General features: G+C 38.5%; 1 protein-coding gene across 8 annotated transcripts in view; it reads right to left on the minus strand.

Moving 5' to 3' along the window:
* Positions 1-11,817: 11,817 nt before the first annotated feature.
* KCNIP1 (potassium voltage-gated channel interacting protein 1) overlaps positions 11,818-23,256 on the minus strand; it is a 725,477-nt gene continuing 714,038 nt past the window's right edge. For all 8 annotated transcript variants that reach the window (XM_060765034.2, XM_060765033.2, XM_060765036.2 and 5 more), the window contains 3 exons: positions 21,006-21,110; positions 20,737-20,799; positions 11,818-18,299 (listed from right to left, as the gene is read on the minus strand). In XM_060765034.2, the coding sequence (XP_060621017.1) occupies positions 18,252-18,299; positions 20,737-20,799; positions 21,006-21,110 (216 nt within the window). In that variant the 3' untranslated portion in view covers positions 11,818-18,251. The remainder of the gene's footprint in view (positions 18,300-20,736; positions 20,800-21,005; positions 21,111-23,256) is intronic.

Here is a 23,256-nt window from a genome sequence, read left to right on the forward strand (position 1 = left end):
TTCAGGATTCAGAAATTATGTACAGAAATTTCCAACCAATCTCAACCATCTGTTTCCTTGCTATAAATTGAAAAACAGTTTGTTTTCAAAAGGAAATCAGTAGCCTTGCCTTTGGGTTGCTTAACTCTATCTCAAAATAAAATGTAGATTGCATAATTTGGAAAGAGATTCCATGCAGATATGCAGAAGAGACCAAATTTTGAAGAGCAGAAATATGCCAGTGCTATAGCTTTGTCATTTTTCAAACAAATAAACTGTAAATTATAAATGAGGACCTCCAAGACTGCTTCTCATGTAATCTTCAGCTCCAAAATTTATGGAACAAATAAATAAATTATTTGAAAAATATTACTATTTGCTCCAAAATGTTTCATTTTGAAGACAGGTTACATGCTGGCAAAATATAGAGAGAAACCAAGTAATTTTTCCGATATTGGTAATAATCTGCATAGCCAAAATCCCTTTCTTTGATTTTCTATGTATTACTCCAAATATTGCTTTGAAGCTAATATTTTTTCTTGTTTTTTTTTCTTTCTCAGGAAAATATTATGTAGTAATGGCACTAAGGGAGGTGGGGGATGGGGAGCTATTTCAAAAAGAGGACAATATTTTCTGCCTTGCTTGGTATTTATTTATTTATTTATTTACTTTACTTTACTTTACTTGTATACCGCCGCTTCTCAGCCCAACAGGCGATTCAACGCGGTTTACAACAAGGATAAAAAAAAAATCAGTGATAAACAATTTAAAACCATAAGAGCATAGTATACAAAATTGACATAACAATAAGACAGCGTAATACATCTCATAACTAGAGTCGTGATCCAATTCATCGTCCATATTTCCATTCCTGTAATCATCACATTCATTGCACTGTTGATCCGAATGCCTGTTCAAACATCCATGCTTTTAACCTTCTTCGAAACACCATTTCGAAGGGGGCTGATCTAACCTCCATAGGAAGGGCGTTCCACAGCCGGGGGGCCACCACAGAAAAGGCCCTGTCTCTCGTCCCTGCCAGCCGCACCTGTGAAGCAGGCGGGATGGAGAGCAGGGCCTCCCCAGAAGATCTTAGGGTCCTGGCGGGCTGATAGGCAGAGATACATTCGGATAGGTAGCTTGGGCCAGAACCGTTTAGGGCTTTATAGGTCAACGGCAGCACTTTGAATTGAGCCCGGTAGCAAATCGGCAGCCAGTGGAGCTGGTGCAGCAGAGGAGTTGTATGCTCCCTGCGCTCCGCTCCTGTTAGTATCATGGCTGCCGAGCGTAATTTGGTATATTTGCAGTTTTTTGTGTCCTTTAGTGGATGTCTTATTAGTAATAATGTTTTTGTGAATACAATTGAACTTTGACTTAAGAGCATTTTGAGTTTAGACCCGTTGCTCAGCCCAAGTTTTGCTTTGACATACAAGCAGCATTTTGAGTTGACAGCTAGAGGCAGAGGGTACAGGGCTTCAAGGCAGCCGCCACCATGCTTTGTGCTCTTGTCCGCTTTGGGAAATTGCTGTCTGCTTTGCTCTTGTTCACTTTGAGGAACTTTGGGTTAGTTGATTTTGTGTGGTTTTTATTCCTGGTGTGTTTGACTTCATAAAGAGAGCGAGAGAGAGGGAACAAGAGAGAGTGGAATGAGTGCAGTATCAAGAAAATGATGATTCTGCCTCTTCACTTTGTGTTTTGTGCTTCCTTGCCACAATTTTATGCTTCTATCATTCCTTTTTATTGCTCCATGCTAATGTATAGGTTTTGCCTTGTTGTTACACTGGCCAACACACATTTTGTTACCTCAAATGAGTTTCCTTGCCACAACTTTGTGCTTCTACCATTGTAAAAGTTGATCTTTCCTTTTTTATTGTTCCATGTGAATGTGCATTTATACATTATTTGTTATTTATTAAGTACAATTTCTTATTTAAAACACATAACAAAAGAGGGGGCTTGGGGTGCCAGAATAGATTAATAGAATTTCAATGGGAAATCTGCTTTGAGATTAGATATTTTGAGTTAAGAGTTCGGTCACAGAACAAATTACACTCTTAAGTCAAGGTATCACTGTGTTTTAACTTTCTGTGATTAAAAAAAGGGAAAAAACACAAAATCCCCTTGTTGTTTTATACCTCAGTGCAGGAGCCCTTGGAAGTTTAAATGCCACTTGGTAAAAAGTTGTGTCTTTTATAAATAGTTGCGTGAAGACAACTCCTGCTCTTTTATGTGGATAAGATCTCTATGGATGCCGCAGCCTGTCTAAAAGACAAATAAGTGGGTTCTAGAGCAAATCCAATCTGAAACCTTCCTGAAGGCCAATATGAGTAATGAAGAACATTTTATTTCTCCATATCATGAGAAGACACAAGTCCCTAGAAAAGACAATAATGATTGGCAAGATAGAAGGCAATAGGAAAAGAGAAACATGGCATCATAGATTGATAGACTCAATCAAGGATATCACGGCCTTAAATCTGCAATACTTGACCAGGACTGTTGGTGACAGGGTGACTTGGAAGCCTCTCATTCATGGGGTCACCATAAGTAGAAGTCAACTTGATGGCACTTAACAACAATGCATGTTTCACTAAACTAAAATTTAGTAAGCCAAAGAGTCCACTAGAGGGTGATAAAAGCAAAGAAGAATGGAGAAAAGTGGTTACAAGGATACTAAGATGAAAAGATAAAAAATGAATATTAGAATAGAAAGTTTGTGAAATAAAATATATCACTGCACCCTTTTCACTATTGTCAATGATAAGCAATTTCAGAAATGACTCTAAAGATTTATGCAGGGATACACCTGGGCACTACAGGAATTCACAGATTTGTACTGCATTGTGTTCATTTTCTCTAATGTTGTCACAGTAGACATGAAACATCTCTTCATCTACAATAGCTTGAAAGTTTAGGGTACAGGGCAAGGATGGGGTAGCTGTGTTAATAATATGTAGTTAGAGGGCACCCATTATTCCCTATCATTGTTTCTGTTGATGGAATTAGTCTAACAAAATCTGAAGGCTTGTATTTTGCCCATTCTCGTTATAGAGAATACCACCTTAGTTTTCAAGTGGTGGGACAAGATTCACAGCAAGATCCAAGGGACTTATAACACTATTGAGAACTAGGTATGGCATTTGGAAGGTCTCCCATATCCTTTTCCCAAAATACACTGATTTTTTTAAAAAAAGGAATTTGTTTTCAGATAATTTTCTTCCCAGACAAAAATAAACTCTGGAGGGGATATTTATTTATTTATCGTGTCATCAGCAACCATACCATTGTGTTACAATTCTAACAGAACAAAACAAACACACAGATTAAAAAGAAAAAAAAAACACACAGATTTTGCAAACTTGGTAGTTGGTTAAATGTCCTTTGACCAGTATCTGGCCACTTGGAATGCCTCTGGTGTTGCCGCAAGAAGGTCCTCCACTGTGCATGTGGCAGGGCTCAGGTTGCATTGCAGCAGGTGGTCTGTGGTTTGTTCTTCTCCGCACTCGCATGCCGAGGATTCCACCCTGTAGCCCCATTTCTTAAGATTGACTCTGCATCTCGTGGTGCCAGAGCGCAGTCCTTTCAGCGCCTTCCAAGTCGCCCAGTCTTCTGTGTGCCCAGGGGGGAGTCTCTCATTTGGTATCACCCATGGATTGAGGTGCTGGGTTTGGGCCTGCGACTTTTGGACTCTCGCTTGCTGGGGTGTTCCAGCGAGTGTCTCTGTAGATCTAAGAAAACTATGTCTTGATTTAAGTCGTTGACGGGCTGGCTGATACCCAAACGGGATGAGCTGGAGATGACTCTGCCTTGGTGCTTTCACTATTGGCTGCTACTTCCCGGCTGATGTCAGGTGGATGTCTGTGGTTTGTCTGGAGGGGATGTTTTGACTTGAAAATACGGTTTCTTGCCCAGCCTCAGAAACAGTTCAAACAAGAAAGATTTTTTTAAAAATAAAGAGCAGGGTCTCTTCCACAAAAATGTTACACCCAGGCACTTGGTGTGCCCCACTGAGGGTTCAGAGAACCAAAATTATTTTCCAGTCCTTGAGCCATATCCTTTCCTGTCTCAGATATATCCAAGAACAGATTGTTACAGAGTATTTTAAGAGCATGTTGAAGAGATATTGCAAAAACTCACACAGGCCCCATCTACACTGCCATATAATCCAGTTTCTAAATCCAGATTTTCTGCTTTGACCTGGATTATATGGCAGTGTATATTGATATAATTCAGTTCAAAGAAGATAATCTGGATTTGGAAACTGGATTATATGGCAGTGTAGATCCACCCCAGTTAGTCACTTCTCATTCCCATCCCTTGCATGCTTAAAGAAAGGAACTTGCTTTTCTTAGACCCTTTCTACAGTGCACTGTGTTTCACGATCTGGTCCCATATAATCTGCTTTAAACTAGATTATATGAGTTTCCACTGCCAGATAATCTGAGACAAGAAGATAATCTACTATCAGATCCTGAGATATAGGGCAATGTGGAAGGAGCCTTCAATGCGTAGCATCAATCAGCGTTTCTCAAACTGTGCTCCTTGAAGATCAGTCAGGGACTGCGCATGGGCTGCTTCCCTTGCACTATTTTAACTGTGATTTTCCTGCAAGACAGAAGTAGGTAGGACTGGGTGGCCCCTGGGTTAGTCCTCCTTCTCTTCTTCAGCTGCGTGGCCATCTGTTGAGGTGCTTTTACTTTTTCTGCATGGGAGAAACAGGTTGGACTGGGTGGCCCCTGGCAGGCATGTAGCCGGGGGGGGGGGAGGGGGGGAGGGGGGGGCTTGAGGGGCTTCAGCCCCCCCCCAAATTCTCATGGTGGTTCGCGAAAAGGCCTTACTAGTGCATTATTTAAACTGTTATGTTTATTCATATCATGATCTGATCACCATACTCAATATATCCCATATGCATGGGGGTATTGGGGTAATGATACAAAAGGTTTGCTAGGCTAGACCCTCTTTCACTCAGACTCACCCCCCCGAAACTCACCCCCCCCCAAAATCCCCCCTGAAAAAAAATCAGCCCCCCCCCAAAAAAATGAAATCCTGTATTGTTCTTTCTTTCTTTCTTTCTTTCTTTCTTTCTTTCTTTTCTTTCACACTACAAACAAGATGTGTGCACTGTGCATAGGAATTTGTTCATTTTTTTCATTTAACTTGCACACATATTCTCCCTCTATCTGCTACTGGCCCAGCCCATCTGCCAAATTTTGAAATCCAATGTGTCCCCTGTGGTCAAAAGTTTCTTGGGGCTCTATGAGAAACTTTTCCTTCAAAAAGGACTCTGTGGCTTTAAAAGTTTGAGAAGCCCTGGCATAGATAATAGTCCAATTAGCTGTTCATATTCAAAATCACTCTGTATATTAAATAGGAAATCCAAGTACACCAAGGATATTATCCTTTAAGAACCGTGCAAGGCCGTACTGTCCTAAGGAAGAAGTAATGTTTAATTGAGTTTATTTACTTTTTGCTGGTTGTTTGCCTGATTAGTATAGGATATGTATTCTCCAGTCATTGCTCATGTGCATATTGCTGCCAGGAAATATAGCTATTAAAAAGGTGTGCCAAAAGTATGCCCATCTTCCTTGCAACTGTATCTCCAGGGCTCCTCTCCAATTCTACATTAGAGACATCTTTATATGTTTGGACTCCATCTTGAAAGGACATGTAGCCTTAAGAAAGCACAATACTCTGCAGAAAAGCTTTGCTGTTTTTGTTTGTTTGTTTGTTTTGTCTAGGCACGAATTTTCCCTCTCTTGCCTGAGGCTTAGTTTGAACAAAAAGATTCTCTGGAATCAACTGAACATGGGATTGCATGGGAGAGTCAGTATGATTAAACATAAAAGACGCAGCATCACACTAATATCTGGTTTAACAGCTTGCCTTAATTGCCAATGGATAGACATTGTGTTATGATATTGGCATAACGATATATGTAAATAAATTTATATTTTCAAATCTCACAAAAGCATAGAAAGCAAAACAAGATGGAATTAGAACATCCCAGGGCAATAAAAGTATCTTTTTGGAATAAGAGCTGAAGAACAACAGCAAGATTTTGGTGATACTATCCTCCTCCAATAACCTGCTGTGTTACCTCCAATGCAATGGAAACACTACTTTTGAGAAGATAAAATGAGAAGGACACGTGATCATTTTCTCTAACAGGGGTATCAACCAGAAAATTGTTCTTAAGAGTCCAAATAATATACCACCCCCCCCCCCCCCCCACAAACTAGGTTTATCAAGTTTTCACTCTTCTGTGTCTGCCATTAGACTCGGTTCTCTTGTCATTTTTTGGTTTTTCACAAAATAACCTTATTTGTTCATTTGTTAAACTTATATTTCACCTTTCTCCCATGAATAGGAATCAAGGTACTCAATGCACCTTAGAACAAAATAATACAAATACTATATATACTTGAATATAAGCTGGCCTGAATATAAGCCGAGGCACCTAATTTCATACACACACACACACACACACACAAAAAACCCTGAGAAAATTTATTGACTCAAGAATAAGCCAAGGACGGGAAATGCAGCAGTAGGTTAAATGTTTTTTTAATATTTACATAAAACAGTAATTTAAGATAAGACTGTCTGATTAAATCATTATTCTAACCTTCTTCAATGTAAATGTGCTTACGTATCCTTCCAATAATAATAGAGAAAAATAATAAATGTAATAATAATAAAGAGCATAAAACAACAATAACAAATAGAGTAAAATAATACACATAATAATAATAATACATTATTATTTGTATTTATTTATTTATTTACATCACTTATATCCCGCCCATATCAGCCCGCAGGCGACTTTGTTTGGACTTTCTCTCTTTCTCTCCCCCTCTTGCGATCTCTGCAATGCCCCTCCCTCCTCCTCACCACAAGCCTGGGAACCAGCTGGGTCCAGGGTGAGTTCATGGTGAAGTCACATTTTGCTCCACCAAGGAAGTCAGTGTCTGAAACCCCAGGGAAGTTTTGGATCCCAAAGAGAGAGGGGTGGGGAAGCAAAAAGCCCAACAGGCTTGGAAAGCCAGAGCAGCAAGTGCAGCAGCCTGAGCAGATCTCCCAGTCAGGAGCTGAAGGCAGGAAGGAAGGCAGGCAGGCAAGGGTGGGATCCACCTCCAGAGTGACGTCAGATTCTGGGCAGCAGCAGCAGCAGGGATCGTGAGGGAAAGGCTCGGGCAGGGCGAGGGAGGGGGAAAGAAAGGTGCCACAAGGGAGGAGGAGACAAAAGAGAGCTCGGTTGTTGAGCAGAGAGATGAGGGTCCTGGAGGGAGGACATGAGGCTGAAAGAAGCCCTTCTTTCAGCCCCATGCCTTCCTACCAGGACCCTCACCCGAGTATAAGCTGAGGGGACCTTTTTCAGCCTTAAAAAGGGGCTGAAAACTCGGCTTATAGTTGAGAATATATGGTACATACATAAAATAAATAAATAAATGAGAACTCCTACCTGGCTCCCAGTGTTGAGCTGCATACACTCCAAAATATGTACTTCAAGGTGTAACCATTCCAAAAATTAGAATATTATCAGCAACAAGTGGAAAATATGAAATAATGCATCCACTGAATAATTCCTTTGAACCACAGTCGTTTTTAGCAGCAAGGCTTGGTGACTCAGTCATTATTTTCCCGGGCAAAAGAAGGAATAGGATTGGACAGCTTGAAGGAACAAGCTGACTATGCACCAATCAGATTTCTTGTTTTGTGAAAAAAGACCTTGGGTTGAGTGGCAATATTTATGTGGATTCCAAGGGCCATCTAGTGGCACAAATAAGATTGGAACTGGGAACCTCTTTAGGAGTGCAGACCCATGAACAGTCACCATGTGGTGCAATTAAGACGGATCTTCATAAAGCTAGGGTAGAGCGGCATCAATAAAAAGAGAACTATGTTCTAGCTGTTGGAGCAATTTCTCTTTTTTAGAAACACACAGGCTCTTTTCAACCAGAGGCAGCGTGAGGGGGCAGGAAGCAAGTGAGGTGTTCACTTAGGTCCACTTGTGGCCCATATAAACTATTTTTCTGTGATGCCATTAATCAAGCAGGCTCCCGTGGCTCTTGTGGGACAAGACTGTTTAAGCTTGCCATACACCACCTCTGTAGAACTCCTTCATTTGGTGGGGGTCTGGGTTTTAAAGTGAGTCTTGGACTGGGGTGGTCATGGCAGTGATGTCACTATTGCAAATTTGAATGGTAACATGTTTGAGGATGTAAGTGTAGCTTCGAAATTGCAAATATTGAATGGGATCCCCATGGAAACTTTTGGGATGCATTGTTTAAGCAAGAATAGTTGGCTATGGGGAGGCTGCTTAAGGGCCATGGGCTGTATAATTCTATCTAGAATGAGAACAAGGTTTCATGTGCAGGAGGTGCCTTTTAACACAAAGAAATCACAGATGACATTATGAAAATGTTGCAAAGGGCAGTCAGAGTTGTAAGGGGCCTTGTGGGCCATCTAGCTGAACTCCCTGTTCAATGGAGAATCTCCAGATAAAGTAGCCCCAGGTGGCAGCTGCCCAGTCTCCCTTTGAAGCTGTCTTGCCCCATGGTGATACAGTAGGGTCCTCCGGATGTTGCTGAATTGAAAATTCCAACATCAGTCATAACTGGCTGTACTGATTAGGGTTGGTGAAAGCTATATTCTGATCATAACAAAAGTTGCCCACTTATGTGTTAGGTTCTGTTGGTTAGGTTTTGGCTTTTACTGTTTTTAGCTAGTGTTTATTGTTGCTTTTTAAAGTTATTTTAGTATGAAATGCTTTCCATTAAGAAATAAAAACAGGTTAAAATTCTCCACAATACAATGGTGTGTTACATACAGGAAAATGTACAATCCCTTATTGTTTGCTATGGTGGCTAGGGTTTGCATGGTTTTTGCATAGTGGTTTTGGCCAAAAAAGAGAGGATTGGTGAAATAGCTCATCACACTCCTCAGTGCCATCTTCATCATTCCTAGTGGACCTGGAACCCTGGATACTTGAAAGTATTTGGAAGCTTAACAGAGAATTTAAGAAAGTTTTATTCCACATGATCAAGGTTAAAGCAGGTTTCTGAGTATTCTATCTTGGAGAACCCTTCTTCAGGCATAACTAAGAAATCTGCAAAGTTACAGAACCAGATTACATTCCTAAAACCAAAGAGTAGGTAGGAAAACATAATAACAATACCTGTTTCCCCTAACCGAAACAGTCCCTTGTCAATTATAGAAAAGGAGATCTTCTGTTCCCCAATTTTGTCAATGCCCAAGGAAGTAGGAGTCTGATCCTTTTGAGATTAGTTTCTACCAGTCTTCCTCATGCCAATCACAGGACAACAAAATAAAACTATTTTCTCATCATAAATGAAAACTTTTGTAGGTTAACTTTTCATGTTAAAACCAAATATGTATTCAGTTTTGGGGTAGCACGTCCAGTTTATGAAATACAAATATCCCTCAGATTTGATAGATTTTATGTATATTTCAGAGATGTGCACGGAACAGAGTCATACCAAGGTTCTTATTTCACTGATGTCATGAACATATATCACCAATTTAATATACTTATATGCAATTAGACCACTACTACAAAAATTTACCATCAAAATAATTGTGAATATGATTTTCATTTGTGCAATTATCTGGTTCGTCACAACACAACATCCAACAATTATCTGGTATCATACCTTCATTCCCGAAACCTTGGTAGCATTTTTCAAGTTGGATGCCTTGGTGGAATCGTTCACCTTGCTCATCACTCACTGCTCCAAGATTTTTAGGAAAAAAATTGAGGTCCAAATGTAAAAAATACAATTTCAAGGACATCTTATTTTCTGAAAGTCATTACACATCTTTTGAATACCAACTTTGTAGGTGGAAGATTTGTGATTGCCCAGAAAGGTTTGACAAACCCATGTGAAAGCCTGCCAGGCTCCTTTTACATCACCATTGAGCAACTCTTTGAAGTTTGTGTCCTGCAAAGCCTACCAAATTTGGGGCCCAAGGAAGATTCTCTCCTTCAGTTTCGCTGCACTGATCTTTGATATTTGTTTGCCAAGTACTGAAATCCTGCATAATTAGCTTTCCCCATTGCTTTCTCAAATTTTATGTTTACCTCCAGCCAAAAAGCCAGCTGCATTAACACTGCAAAAGTAGAAATCGCTGTGATGATCCTTGGGTTCATTCCATATGAAGGGCATTGAAAATGGAAGTGAGATCTTCCATCTATGAAAGAAATCACATAAACCAGTAGAATGTGCAAATGATATGTGGAGCCCATGTGTTGTCCTGATTACCTAGTGACCATCCAAAATACATTTTGTAGATTTTTATTAGATCTTCTGTAATTTTATGTCGCTGCCCCAAAGTCTTCCTGAGCATTGGGACCATGGGATGGGTGTCAAAACAACTGTGGCTGGAACTAATCTAGCTGTTCCGATAGCCCCTAATCCTGCTTTAAGATTCCCCACCCCCAAAGTTAGTTTAACCTGGGGGGAAAGCCATGTTAAACAGTTTTCCCTTGAATTAATTTGGATGAGGCCCCATATGCTGTGTAGCCATTGTGGGGTTGAGCAGCTGTCACACAAAGACAAGTGATCAGTGTAGATGTGTCCAAACACATTAACATGCCTCTTTTAAATGCATTTGCAACCCTTGGCTTAATGCAGGTGCACATATTCTTTCCAATCTCTTTGGAATACACACAGATTTGAGATACAATTCCACCACATTTCCTCCTGCTTGGGAAAAGGTGAACAGAAGGAAACAACAGGAAGTGGCTGGAAAGTGTTCCCTAGGAGCAATCTCTTAGCTCTAGCAGCTTGAGTTCTTTCTTAATATAAACCGTTCTTTCTGCTAATGCCTTCTTTCACAGTGTTCTGTTCCTAGGGGCAGGATTATAGGTGTCTCATATTCACCCCATTCAAGTGGCTGACTTGCAACAGGGAAACTTAGTAATCACTTCCACAATGATGTTGAGAACATCTGCCCTCTTATGAAGTACATACTTAGTTGTATTATGGCTTCCCTCCCAGAAGTATCATTTCCACACTAAGGTATATCCATCTTAAACATTAAACACATATACAATGAAGTACATCCCATAAAACACAGGAGGAGCTACTTTCTGAGCATAGCTTGGCAAAGTTAGTTTTTTGCCCTACAACAGCCAGAATGACCCCAGAATCCAGGCTTGTAGCAGTTCAAAAATCTAGCTTTAGCAAGCATGCTTCTGTGTTGATTTGGTTACTGGACATGGAGCTCTGTTTGAATTCCTGACTATTGCATGCTCCTTTCCAGATTTCAGAAAAGAGCACCTATATGGCCAACAAAGAAGGATGAGGATTACTTCCCTTCTTTCTTGCTGGTCTGATATCAGTACAAGCACTCACAATCGTCAGGAGCTTGGATTTAGTTCCATGGCAGGTTAGAAGTGCCCCAGTGGAGTGGATGCACTTCTAGGTCATCATGACAGCAGTCTTGGATTAAGCATGAATATGCAGAATCAGGGCTTTTCTGGGATGTATCCACACTGGGCTAAATTGCCCAGATTAGATGAGCTCTAGCACTCTTAGCTTTCATACCACAAATATTTGTGTGTCTCAAATGACCAGTCAATATTCAAGTAATCACGGCACTCCATTATCTGCAAGAATTTTCTGTAACATCCCCCCCAAAGCGGAATTGGTCCTGAGCATCCATAAGAGAGAAATACATATAATTTTATGTACATATAATTTTATTAATAAAACCAAAATCTTTGAAAATGTTCAACAAAATATTTTACAAATTGCTGTTTGATCTTAATATCCACACAAGTGAAATTATGCATTGCTGCCCCGATAGAATGGCTTGATTTCTCATGAAATTTTATTAATTTTTATGCTGTTCTTAAAAGCTATGGCAGATGTTGCATGGGGAAGGAGAAAGCTATCACAACACTGCACTCTTATGAATTACATATCTTATGTCAACACATTGGGAATGTTTTTCTGTAGCATGACAACATTTCTCTGATGCCACTAATCTGTCATTCCAGCTGAAACCATTACAATCAATGTTATTTATGATCATGGCATTTCTCATGGCATTTCAATGAGTAAGAGGAAAAACTAACATCAAAAGCAGCAGACACATTAATTTATTTTTTGCATCATCATTATTGTCCTTTCCATTTTTAACAAACTGCATATAAATAACATTTGGAAAAACTGTACTCATGACACAACTTTAAGGACCTAAAATTAATCCTTGACAAACATATTGGACATTGCTGAAACAATTACATTTGTGAACAGTTTGTACAATGGAAAACACTTACATTTAAAAACTTAGAACCTTAACCAACAAACAACCTTCTATACAATGCTTGTAAAATTCAGGATGATGCAAAATCAATTGATCACAGTATTTCTCTTATTATCATCATGTTTTTGCCATAAATATTGCAATTATGGATGATGATCAAGCTGAGTTCCTTAATGGTCATAGAATACTAAAACTGGGCATGATCCAGACAAAGTTAAGCAACATCTTCAAAGACATGCAAGAGTGAGGCCGAGATTGTGTTTAAAACTCAAGTGGAGTGTAAATTGGCAGCAATGATGGAATTTTGATGAATATTCAGAGCAAATTCAGTTCTTGTTCAGATGTTTGTTTTTTAGGGGGACACACAATTATGCCACATGAACTAGCCATACATTTTACTTTGGGATGAAGGAGAATTACTTGCATAAGAGAGTACTGGATACCTCTATACAGAAATATGCAAAAAGTGAAACTATCCATGTAACCCTATACCACCGTAAATGTCTAAGAAGACCCTGGCTTATTTGATGGCTATTTCAAAGTCATTTTGGGGTCTCTCATATTTAAATCAATCAACTCTGATGAAGTGCTTAACCTTGTTTGGATCATGGTAATTATCACAAGTGATCGCATTTCCCAGTACTAAATGGCACTACTATGAATAATACATGGCTCTGTCACCTTTACATATTAGTCAGGCTGCATGCTGTATTCATCTATCCGGTTCATGGGTAAGACCTTTATTAACAATAAAGGGAGTTAGGTGAAGAAATAAAAATACTTGGATTATTAAGGGCCCTGGCATAATCACAGTTAGAGTTTATAATTAGAGATGAAAAAAAGGGGCGGGGGGCAATGGCTTTAGTCTTTTTGCAGTATACATTTTAAAAAAGAGAAACAAGAATGTACATTATATGTAGTGACCATCATGGTCATTAGTAATTTCCATTGCAGATGGGAAAGACTGTCTGTTTGAATCATTAGTCTACAGAGGTATGCTGAAATCACTTGAGTTCTATTACTGATCTCAGTAGTAACAGGAGCAGAACCATTGTGCTATTGGTGGCAAGTCCACATGTAAACCTTGGCCCTGGCAGGACTTTTGGACCTGCAAAATTTGGAGTTCCTGGGGGTAGAACATATTGGCAACTTTCTGAGGATGAGGGGAAACGGTGGGATTTTAGTTTTTAGCATAGTAGAGATATGAAAAAATGATGTGGTTTGGCACACAATAGATAACCAGCAGGAAGGCTAGTCATGAAAAAAGAAAAATACATTATTTTAGCCTGGCCACTAGTGCTTGCAATAACCTTTCTCATGTTTGCTCTCCACATATTAATCTGAATTGATAGTATCAGATGCAAACCATGAAAACTGACCCATATATCTTACCCAGAATCCTGTTAGTGACATGCATGTTTTACAAGAGTATACATTTTGATCTGAACAGGTGGATAGGGCTATTGTCTATTTCCTTGAACTCTGTTTAAAACCAGCCCCCCCCCCCCCACCATATAAAATTCAAATTATCTGCTTTGAACTAGATTATCTGGCAGTGTAGACTCAGATAATCCAGTTCAAAGCAGATAATGTGGACTTTCAGATTTGATAATCTGGAGTATTTGGCAGTGTAGAAGGGGCCTGAGAATCACCCCTATGATGGAAGGGAAGAGCGGAAACCAGGCAGCATGGATGCTTCTCATCCACTCTACACTTTGCTAGCGAAAGTAAGATATGTGAGATACAAGGTCATTGTTCTGCTGCTCTCATTCTAATGCCTCCTCTACACTGCCACGTAATCTAGTTCAAGGCAGATAATCTGGATTTTATATGGTAGGGTAGAAGGGGCCTAGTAAACTACAAAGAGATGATAGGCAGTCCTTTTACTCATCATTTCTCCCATTTATGGCAGCACCAGCAGCCTCCTCAAGCTTGACAGTTGTTAGGGAAGAAAGCTACATATGTGGAGTATTTATGCTTCCTGTGTAGGATCTCAGTCCTTATGTTCCAGAAGCAGTTCTGGAAATACATCGGAGTTCCCAGAGAAAATATATGATCAGTGATTAGAGATTAAAGGTGTTGCAACCCAACAACATTTTCTGGGCCACAGTTTCAAATCTCTGCACTATTTTTTTTAAAAAATAATTGTTTACTACATATTTGGAAAGAATGCCTCTAATTTGTCTAGGTTTGCTGATATATTTTTTTTTGCTAGGGGAGCAAAACTTTTAAACATTAAGGGGCTTAATATGCCTTAATTTTCCACATGCATCAGCCTACTTCATCGATGATTATAACCTGGAAGGGTGTATATGTGGAGAGTCAGTGGGGACAGAGTTTCAAGACTCTAAAAGGACCTTACAGTATCCTGGGAGAACACATTGCTATCCTACAAGTCACATGACAAATCCAGTTACACTCACCATCAGCAATACAGATGTCTACACACATTCAGGCTTTACAATTAACGTGCTTTATAAAATATAGAGCTATGAATGTCATATTTAAAATATATTTTCCTTGCCAACAACAACATGTTATCTGTTTGTAAAAAATATATGCAGAACCGTCCTGGAAATCTGATAGTCGGAGAGGGCACAGTGTCAGCCAAGCCACTTCTTGCTTGCTGACCCTCCCTTGTTTTTTGTTCTGTCCATAGCCACCTGTTTAGGCAATAAGCTTTTTAAACCATTGTGCAAACCAAAACATGTGGCACTTTCCAGTGGGCTTTGAAGGTCTTGGCGCTAATCCTTTGTCTAAAATGGGAATTCAAATTACGAATCAGATCTTGCATCGCTTTGCATTTGAATGTTCTATTGATCCATCCAGTGCTAACAGCTGTGGCTGTAAATGATAACATTCAGCTCGTTCTTGACCTAGCTAAAATCCCTGTGTTCTAGTGTTCAACCTCATAGTGCTAGATGTACCGGAAGGAATTCATGAAACTCACAGAAGGCACAAGCAGTAACTATAACTTCTCTCCAAACTAAGTGGTTATGGCCTCAATCTAGTTGGTTCAAGCTCCCACTGAAAGTGGTGGAATTTACATTAAGCGGTCTAGTCTCAACCAAGTTTACTTGTAATTAAGGCCACTTATTTCATCAGAATTTTCTTCCAAACAGGTTGTAAAAATTGCACTAAACACAGTTTCTTGAAATAAGCTCCATTTGAAAAGAACAGAAATATTGTGTCATACATCATGGCTAATTAGTTGGATTGGGGGAATATAGTATAAATAGTATATAACTGTTTACAGTTAAAAATGCAGTGGCAAAGGATATAGCATCTGCTTTGAAAAAATCAGCATCATAATTCATTTTTTGTTTTCTTTAAATAATTGTCTTGCTTTGAAATAGTGTGCATCAGAATTCATCTTAAAACATTCATTATTTTTCTTCAAGTAATTTTTGGAACAGGCCAAGTTTGGTGCTCTAATTGCAAGTATGTTAATTTTTAAAAAAAACATTCTCATTACTTTTGGGACAGACCACATGTAGAAATTGTATTCTGAAAATTCTGCTCCTGATGAAGGTAAATATGTCCATTTAAAAATCTCTGCTGATCTTAAATATGAAATATATTTTTAAACCTATTAAAAGGTATCTTTCAAATATTTTAAACCAGACATGGGCAAACTTCGGCCCTCCAGATGTTTTGGATTTCAACTCCCAGAAATCCCATCCAGCTTGCTGGCTATTAGGAATTGTGGGAGTTGAAAACACCTGGAGGGCTGAAGTCTGCCTATGCCTGCTCTAAACCATTTCTTGTTCAGAGATCATAACTGCTTTTTTCCTGATTCCACGATATCATCACTATATTACAAACTGGAGCTCCGACCAGCAAAATCAATGTGTGCTTAATATTTGATCAGGGCTCCAGTTTCATGGCTTTGATTTATTTTGTATACTGAAAAAAAACCCTTACTTCCAAAGTACTTTAAATATCCAACCTTTTGATAACTTAGTTCTACTACATGGAGCATATCATGCATGCTTTTCTACTTGGGAATTCTGGGTATTGTTTGCTCATGATCCAAGTTCATAACAGCAAGGCTTTCAAAGCATTAGGCGGGCTGCTGTCAGTTAATGTGAAACTGTTATGATGCAAACCAATATCTGATCCTTTTTATTTATACTATCCTTCATGGCTGGGAGGGTGGTCCTACATAAGAAGCATACGTGTCTTCTAATATTGCAGCCATTTAAAAATACCATAAATGGCTAGGTCTTGATTGTAGACCTTTCAGGTCACAGAAAACAATAAAATAAAGAATCAAACCTGCTAAGTATACTACATCACAAAGTTTGCCTGCTTAAATACATCTTGTTGAAGAGCTGTAGTTCAACATTGAGAACCCATTTCTTACATGGAGGAGGCTCCTCGTTTAATCCCTGGAATTTCCATATGGAATAAAAAAAAAGATTGCCTGGAATTCTGGAGTGCCATTCTCATCCAGTGTCACCAATATTGGGTAACATGGCTAAATGGATGGCTTGTTTCTATGCTCCTGTGTTTTGTATGAATTGGATCGAAGCATGTCTCTACCCAGGACTACAAATAGATTTTCATAGGCCTTAGGCACTCTTTTTTTTTTTTTACTTCACTCCTCGCCCTGACATACCATTAGGGACAGATAGCATTCCAAAAACCATTCTGTTGACCTCTATGGACATCAAAACATGCATGTCCATTAAAAACTGGAAGTAGAAACTATCCTTATTTTGAATTTTTGTTTTTACTTTCCAATTCTTGGGGTTTTTTTTGTTAAATTTATTTTCATAGGTCCCAAGTACAAAGCCTAAAATGCCTAGTGAGCAAGGTGGCACTGTTGCTACTGCCTTTGCCACTTGCAGGATTCCAATTGTAAGGTAGTGGAGCAGGGTGGGATTTTGTACCATGGCAAATGTTGGATTTTTGGGTGGGTAATGTTCAGACATGATTGGATTTATGATCTAATGACATTTTGGGAACCATAGGTTGCCTATCCCTATTGTAAAATAGGAGCCACTCATATATAAGAGAAATGATTGGATAATTGTAGGAGCGATATCCCTGTTGCTATCCACATTTGAAGTATTAAAAAAAACCTGGATGGAAGGCTTACAGGAAAAATCTAATCATGTCTGAACATTGTATTCAGCCTGCAAAAGGGATTTAGATAATACTATTTTACCAATCAAAAGGCAAAATGTGGCAATCTATATATGTCTTGTTAATTTATTTATGTGTCGCCTTACCTCATAGTTGCTACTGAAGATTATCCTTCCTGCAACAATCTATTGCAGTTTAAGTGCTGGTGAAATGCAGTATCACTGAACAGGCAGCCTTTTCTTAAGCAAAATGGTCTGAATCTTGTGAAACAAATGAACCACAACTCTGTTTCACGATAAGCAGGTCATCCAGACAGGACCTAAAGCTATCCCACTCTCCATTTAGTATGCTAAATTTGTGTCACCTTGCAGAACCAACATGATCTCTTCTCACATGTCACTCTCAAAACAACATATCAGCACAATGTTTTTCCTCCTGTGAGAATACAAAAAGGGTTTCTGCTCACAATAGATGGTTAAGCAAGCTACTGATGCTGTGCTACCATATGCAATCCAGCTTGCTAGAGCAAAAGCAGCAGCTGTTTTGTGATTAGCAAACAGAACATTGGATATTTTTTAATCATGTAATCTTCAATAATTCATTACCCTTTTAAATAGCAGGTCTCTCTGGTCAGGTTTTTAATAACATGCTTCTAAATGAAATAAATTATAGCCAGTGTGTTCTGACGGAGGCAAGATCAAGTTTGTTGCATTCAGAGACACAGCCCAGTTTGTGATGGCATACAAAATCCTTGCACGCTGAGTTATATCCAAGTAGTAAAAAGCTTTCATCAAAAAGGGTGGTGGGGAGAAAAATCTTGACTCATTTTCTTCAGGGTCCCATTACATATAAAGTCTCTGATTTCCAGTGCTGTTCTTCAGCTGCTGTTACATAACATTTTCAAAAAGCTGTAAGGATCTCATGATATTGTCATCCTGGAAGCAACAAGAAAATACACTGTACATATTGACAATACATACACAAACCATTTTGCCATTTTGTAGTGTTTAAGATGCTGCAGTTATATTAAGAGTCCATATATATCGCTGAAAGGAAGCTATTGGCCTGGTTTCTACACTCTGACCTACATGTAGACCAGTGTTTCCCAACATGAAGTCCACAAGAATGAAGATATGGTCCATGGCCTCGTTGTTACTACACTGTTGCAACAAGAGGAACTGGTTTTGCAAAATCCTCTAATAGTGTTAAGGCTTATTAAATATGGTTTTCTGTGGGTAAGCAGATGGGAACTGCTGGATGGCATATGTTCTGTATCAGACACTAGAGCTGATGTGGTCTATCCAATGCAATTTTCTGAATCAGCACCCCAAATAACCAAACTGAATCTAAAGTTGACCAAAACTGATTTGTAACCCTTTTGAAACTAATGTTGGAGAGTGGTCCCTGGTCAAAGTGCTCCCTGGTCAAAAAAAGCTTGGGAACCACTGAGATAGACCATATATGTTTGGAGTAAAGAAAGTGCAGTCTTTAGGCTACATGCAACCCTTTAATGCTGTTTTGAAGTCATCAGATTTTTCCCCATCAGCCAACATTAAAGTCATTTAAGTGGCTCTGGACTGCTATAGGGCCAGTAAAGTCATTTAAAAAACAGGAAGTGGGTGCAATAAAAGTTGTGCCACAAAGAGCCAAAGACACAGTACCCTTTACCACATGACCAAATAAAAATAAGTAAGAGTTAGCAGTGAGCGCAAAAGATGGTCAGGGTTTTAACCCACGTCTTGTGGCAAGGAGAAATGCCTGGCTTCACTGTAATCCTCTGCTAATATTTTTTAGGCTGTCAATCCATGATTTAATCTGAGAACTCTAAATGTCTATGCTTACAGCTAGCTTACAGAGAAGTTAATTTCCTTTACTATATTTGTTGAATGCGATTATTGGCACGAACACATTCAGAATTATAGGGCAGGAGGTTAATGCCATTTTAAATTACTTTCCAATTTGAAATCATATGGCAGAGCAAATACCAATAAATTCATTAATAGAGAAGCCATCAGTATGAGAAAAGACACTTCATATTAGGAAGAAAATAAGAGAACGTTAATTGATTTGTTCTGTATTATTGAACTCTTCTAGCCTTAGGTCCTCGCTAAGTTCAATTGCTGACATTTGTGTCTGCCCTGCAGTCCATGTTGTTTATGCCACGAGGTCTCAAATTAAAAGGATACATGGCTGGTACTCTGTAACAGTAGATATTTACCCAACTTCCAGTAACAGCATGTACAAAATGGCTGAATTTACACTGAAAAAATGCAATGTTAAAAGAACCTTAATGTGTAATCCTCTTTCTGCTTACTGAAAAACAAGTCTGGTTGCATTCTGTGGGGCCTGCCCTCTTGTATATGCCTCATGGATTGTAGCTAAAACTGGGAAGTCCTGTCCTTGAGCATTCTAACGGGCGACACTACACTTGTAGGACCATCATCCTCGGACCACACGGGATCATCTAAGTAAGCAAGTAAGTGTAGCTAAAGAGTAGTAATTCTGTTTCTTATGAATCCATTCTTTTTACCTTTATCATTATGCTATTTGTTGTGTGCATATACATAGCCCCAAACCTCTCCAAATTTCAAGCCTATCTTCAGCACAGTGATTGGGAAATTACTTTTAATGTATTTTATTCCAGAAATTATCATTACTACATCTTGATAAACTTTAATTTTGCAAAAATAACTACATTCAAGTTACTTGTAAGATACTAATTCAAATAACCTTAGAAATCCATAAAAAAACATCCTGTTCCACTTAACATTCTTAAGTAATCCATCACACATATCCTGCAGCTATAAAAATACCTAAAATATCCTTTGTCATATTACGATTGTCAATGCCTTAGTTAATGAAAATTATTGCAATTTTAAGACACTTACAATTATTTACTCAGTGTTGTGCTATACCATAGCTACTTTTACATATCACCTTCCTTATTATTTTACATATTGTTGTTTGTCTCTTGGTCGTTTCCAGTTTATGCTAACCCCAAGACAACTCTATCATGGGGCTTTCTTAGCTAATTGGTTCAGAGGTGATTTGCTGCTGCCTTCTCCTGAACTTGAGAATGTGTGACTAGTACATGGTTATCCAATCGGTGTTTTGGCTGATTATGGATTTAAACTTTGGTTTAAGTCCACAGTTGAACACTACACTACTCTACACTACACTACACTACACTACACTAGCTTCCCCTCATGTAAAATATAGCATTGATCTTGATATTCAACACAAAGGTGAGCCACAATGGCAAAGAGAAAATTTTGTTCCAGACCTCTCCGGATGTGAATGAGGTGAAAACTGGGGTTTTTGGCACGAGACATTCTTTTTCAACTAGCTTTATTGTAGAACATCTGTTCTTACCTCCTGACATGACTCAATAAATTCATCCAAGGTTACGACACCATCTTTATTTTTATCCATTTTCTATAAAATAAAAAGACATGCATTGTGAGAACATAAAACTCATGCATTTGTAAAATCCTACAGATTGTTAAGCAAGAGGCATTCAAATATTACTGTACAGTTTTGCAGATTTATATAGACTCATCTGCCCACATATAAAATGTTATAAATGTATAGGAGTTATGAGGTTAAACAGGAGGTGGATGGGAAAAATACATTAAAAATACCTGGAAAAATACTTCTACATGCTGCCTTGGAGCATCATCTTTCAGCACTGGATAGGTATATTTGCCCATCATGTCATAAATTGCCTTTACTATATCCATCATTTCCTAGAATTGCAATTATAAAGGCACAAAGGAAATAAAAAAGTAAGTCTATTAGCATAAGACAGGGCTATGGCAGTGGCACACTGCAATATCATCCTTCCTTCCATGATTAATTTCTCAACAAAAATAACATACTGTTTACTATGGAAAGATCCCTGTTTTGGGTTTTCCAATGCAAATTAGCAGGTTTGCTGAATTTAAGATTGGAATATGTATGAATGTCACACATAATGAAATCTGAGGTAAACAGATACAGTTCGCCATTCACTTCTTGATCATTTCTTATGAAAAATTCTATTTAATAGCTGTGAATTATGCAAATCTTTCTACCCCAGAACAAATTTTACCGCAGCTGCCATCTGCCTCTGTGAGAACAAACAGCAAGGAAGAGTTGGTGCCCAGGCATTACATGCCATTTACATGCTTACAGAGTAGAGTGGTAGGACAAGGATGCTTGATTATTTGCTGGGGAGAAAAAGAACAACAATCTCTGACCTAAGTTTAATTGCTGGTCCCAACAAGAATACACCCATTGACTCAATTACTGAATTAAGCCAACATGCATCTAAACCTGTTGATTCAATGTGCTTGTTCTGGCAAGTTTTAGTAGCTGCAGCAAAGTCAGGAGAAGTTTCAACTGTTTAATTTTTGCCTAAGCTGCTAGTTAAGGTCTGCCCGCCATGTCATAAATTCTCAAAAGTGTAAGAAAAAGTTGACAGATTCAATTCTAAAAGCAAATACATTTCTGTTTGGGGATTTATCTGTGAAATGTAATTATGCCAATGACTTCCCTCCCATTAACTGCTGCCCAATGCTGTAGATCACACAATGAACAACATCAAGTAAGGTGTGTATAATATATTTGATGCATCTCTTTGACCTTCTACTGGTGTGGTGATTGTGTGCGCCAAGTGCTTGCTCGCTTGCTTTACTAAAACCCAACAAAGAATCTTGTGGTACATAATTAACACATTTATTATGATCGAAGTCATAAAGCACTCTAAAATTTTCATCATTAGATCTTTCATTAAATGCTAGTCCATGAAAGCTTATGCCTTAATAAGGTGTAACGTGCCCTGAGACTGTTTTTTTTCTTCATTAAGTTTTCATTGAAAAGGTCTTATGTGAAAAAAATTTGGAAATATTCAGTAAAAGATAATTAAAGAAAATAAAAAGGAAAATATATTGATAAAACTTTCTTTGGCCATTGGCCACAGGTTTGGTTGGGCCAGTACAATTAATTGTAATAGTTTCAAATTCTTTACACTATTTTGTATGCAGAGCTATTAACAATTTAAATATTTAAAATGGCATGAAATACCAAAATTATACTACATATTGTATACAAAAACACATAGCAGCATGTCCGCAAAAAGTTCAGTTGAAGATGTTTATGTAAAAAAACCCACATAGCTGTTCAGAGAGCTGACACAGACAGCTGTTGTTTCAAGTTGCAATGCTGTATCCACTTTATCTGGTTATAAACATTGGATACGATGGGTTTTATATCATGCATAATTAAATAATAGGATTATGCTCTACTTGATTGCCGTAATCAGATTCAGTAGAGGTGTCGGACTTTCTAATGTACATAGCAGGCCATAGGAACCTTAGATTGCACAGGGTTTGTTTTTTGGTTTTTTTGGCAGGCATTGTCTCGCACAGCCTGTGGCTCAAAAGAGCTAATTAGTTCATGTAATTTATTGAACATATTGAAGGAGGTTGTTGCTATGAAAATCAGCAAAGCCGATAAAGATTAAAATGGCCAAGTTGGCATATGGTGTAAAATTATCTGTGAGACTTATTATTACTGTGGCCATAAATGTGTCGTGAACTTACTCCCTGTAGTCATCTCTTTCCAAGGGAACTGGTTGGCAAGAGCTAAGGCCGACATTTTGTTCTTTCAAACCCCTGTCTTAGGGAAGTCATATCCATAATCACATTGCTTCCTGCTTTTTAGAAGTCTGTCAGTCTGTTCTGGGTAGTTGTTTTCTGTTCCTCTTAACCTTTGTATCATGAGTGAGAAAATTTCCTTGATCTTTTTTGGGAGCCAAAATTTTGCTCCCAGAACTGACACAGCATTCAACGAAAAGGTGTGCTTCTTTGCAAAGTTGGATATTGAGGTTATTTAGAGATCTATTTTTTTTCT

Source organism: Anolis sagrei, chromosome 2 (assembly GCF_037176765.1).
Source record: "Anolis sagrei isolate rAnoSag1 chromosome 2, rAnoSag1.mat, whole genome shotgun sequence".
NCBI lineage: Eukaryota > Metazoa > Chordata > Lepidosauria > Squamata > Dactyloidae > Anolis > Anolis sagrei.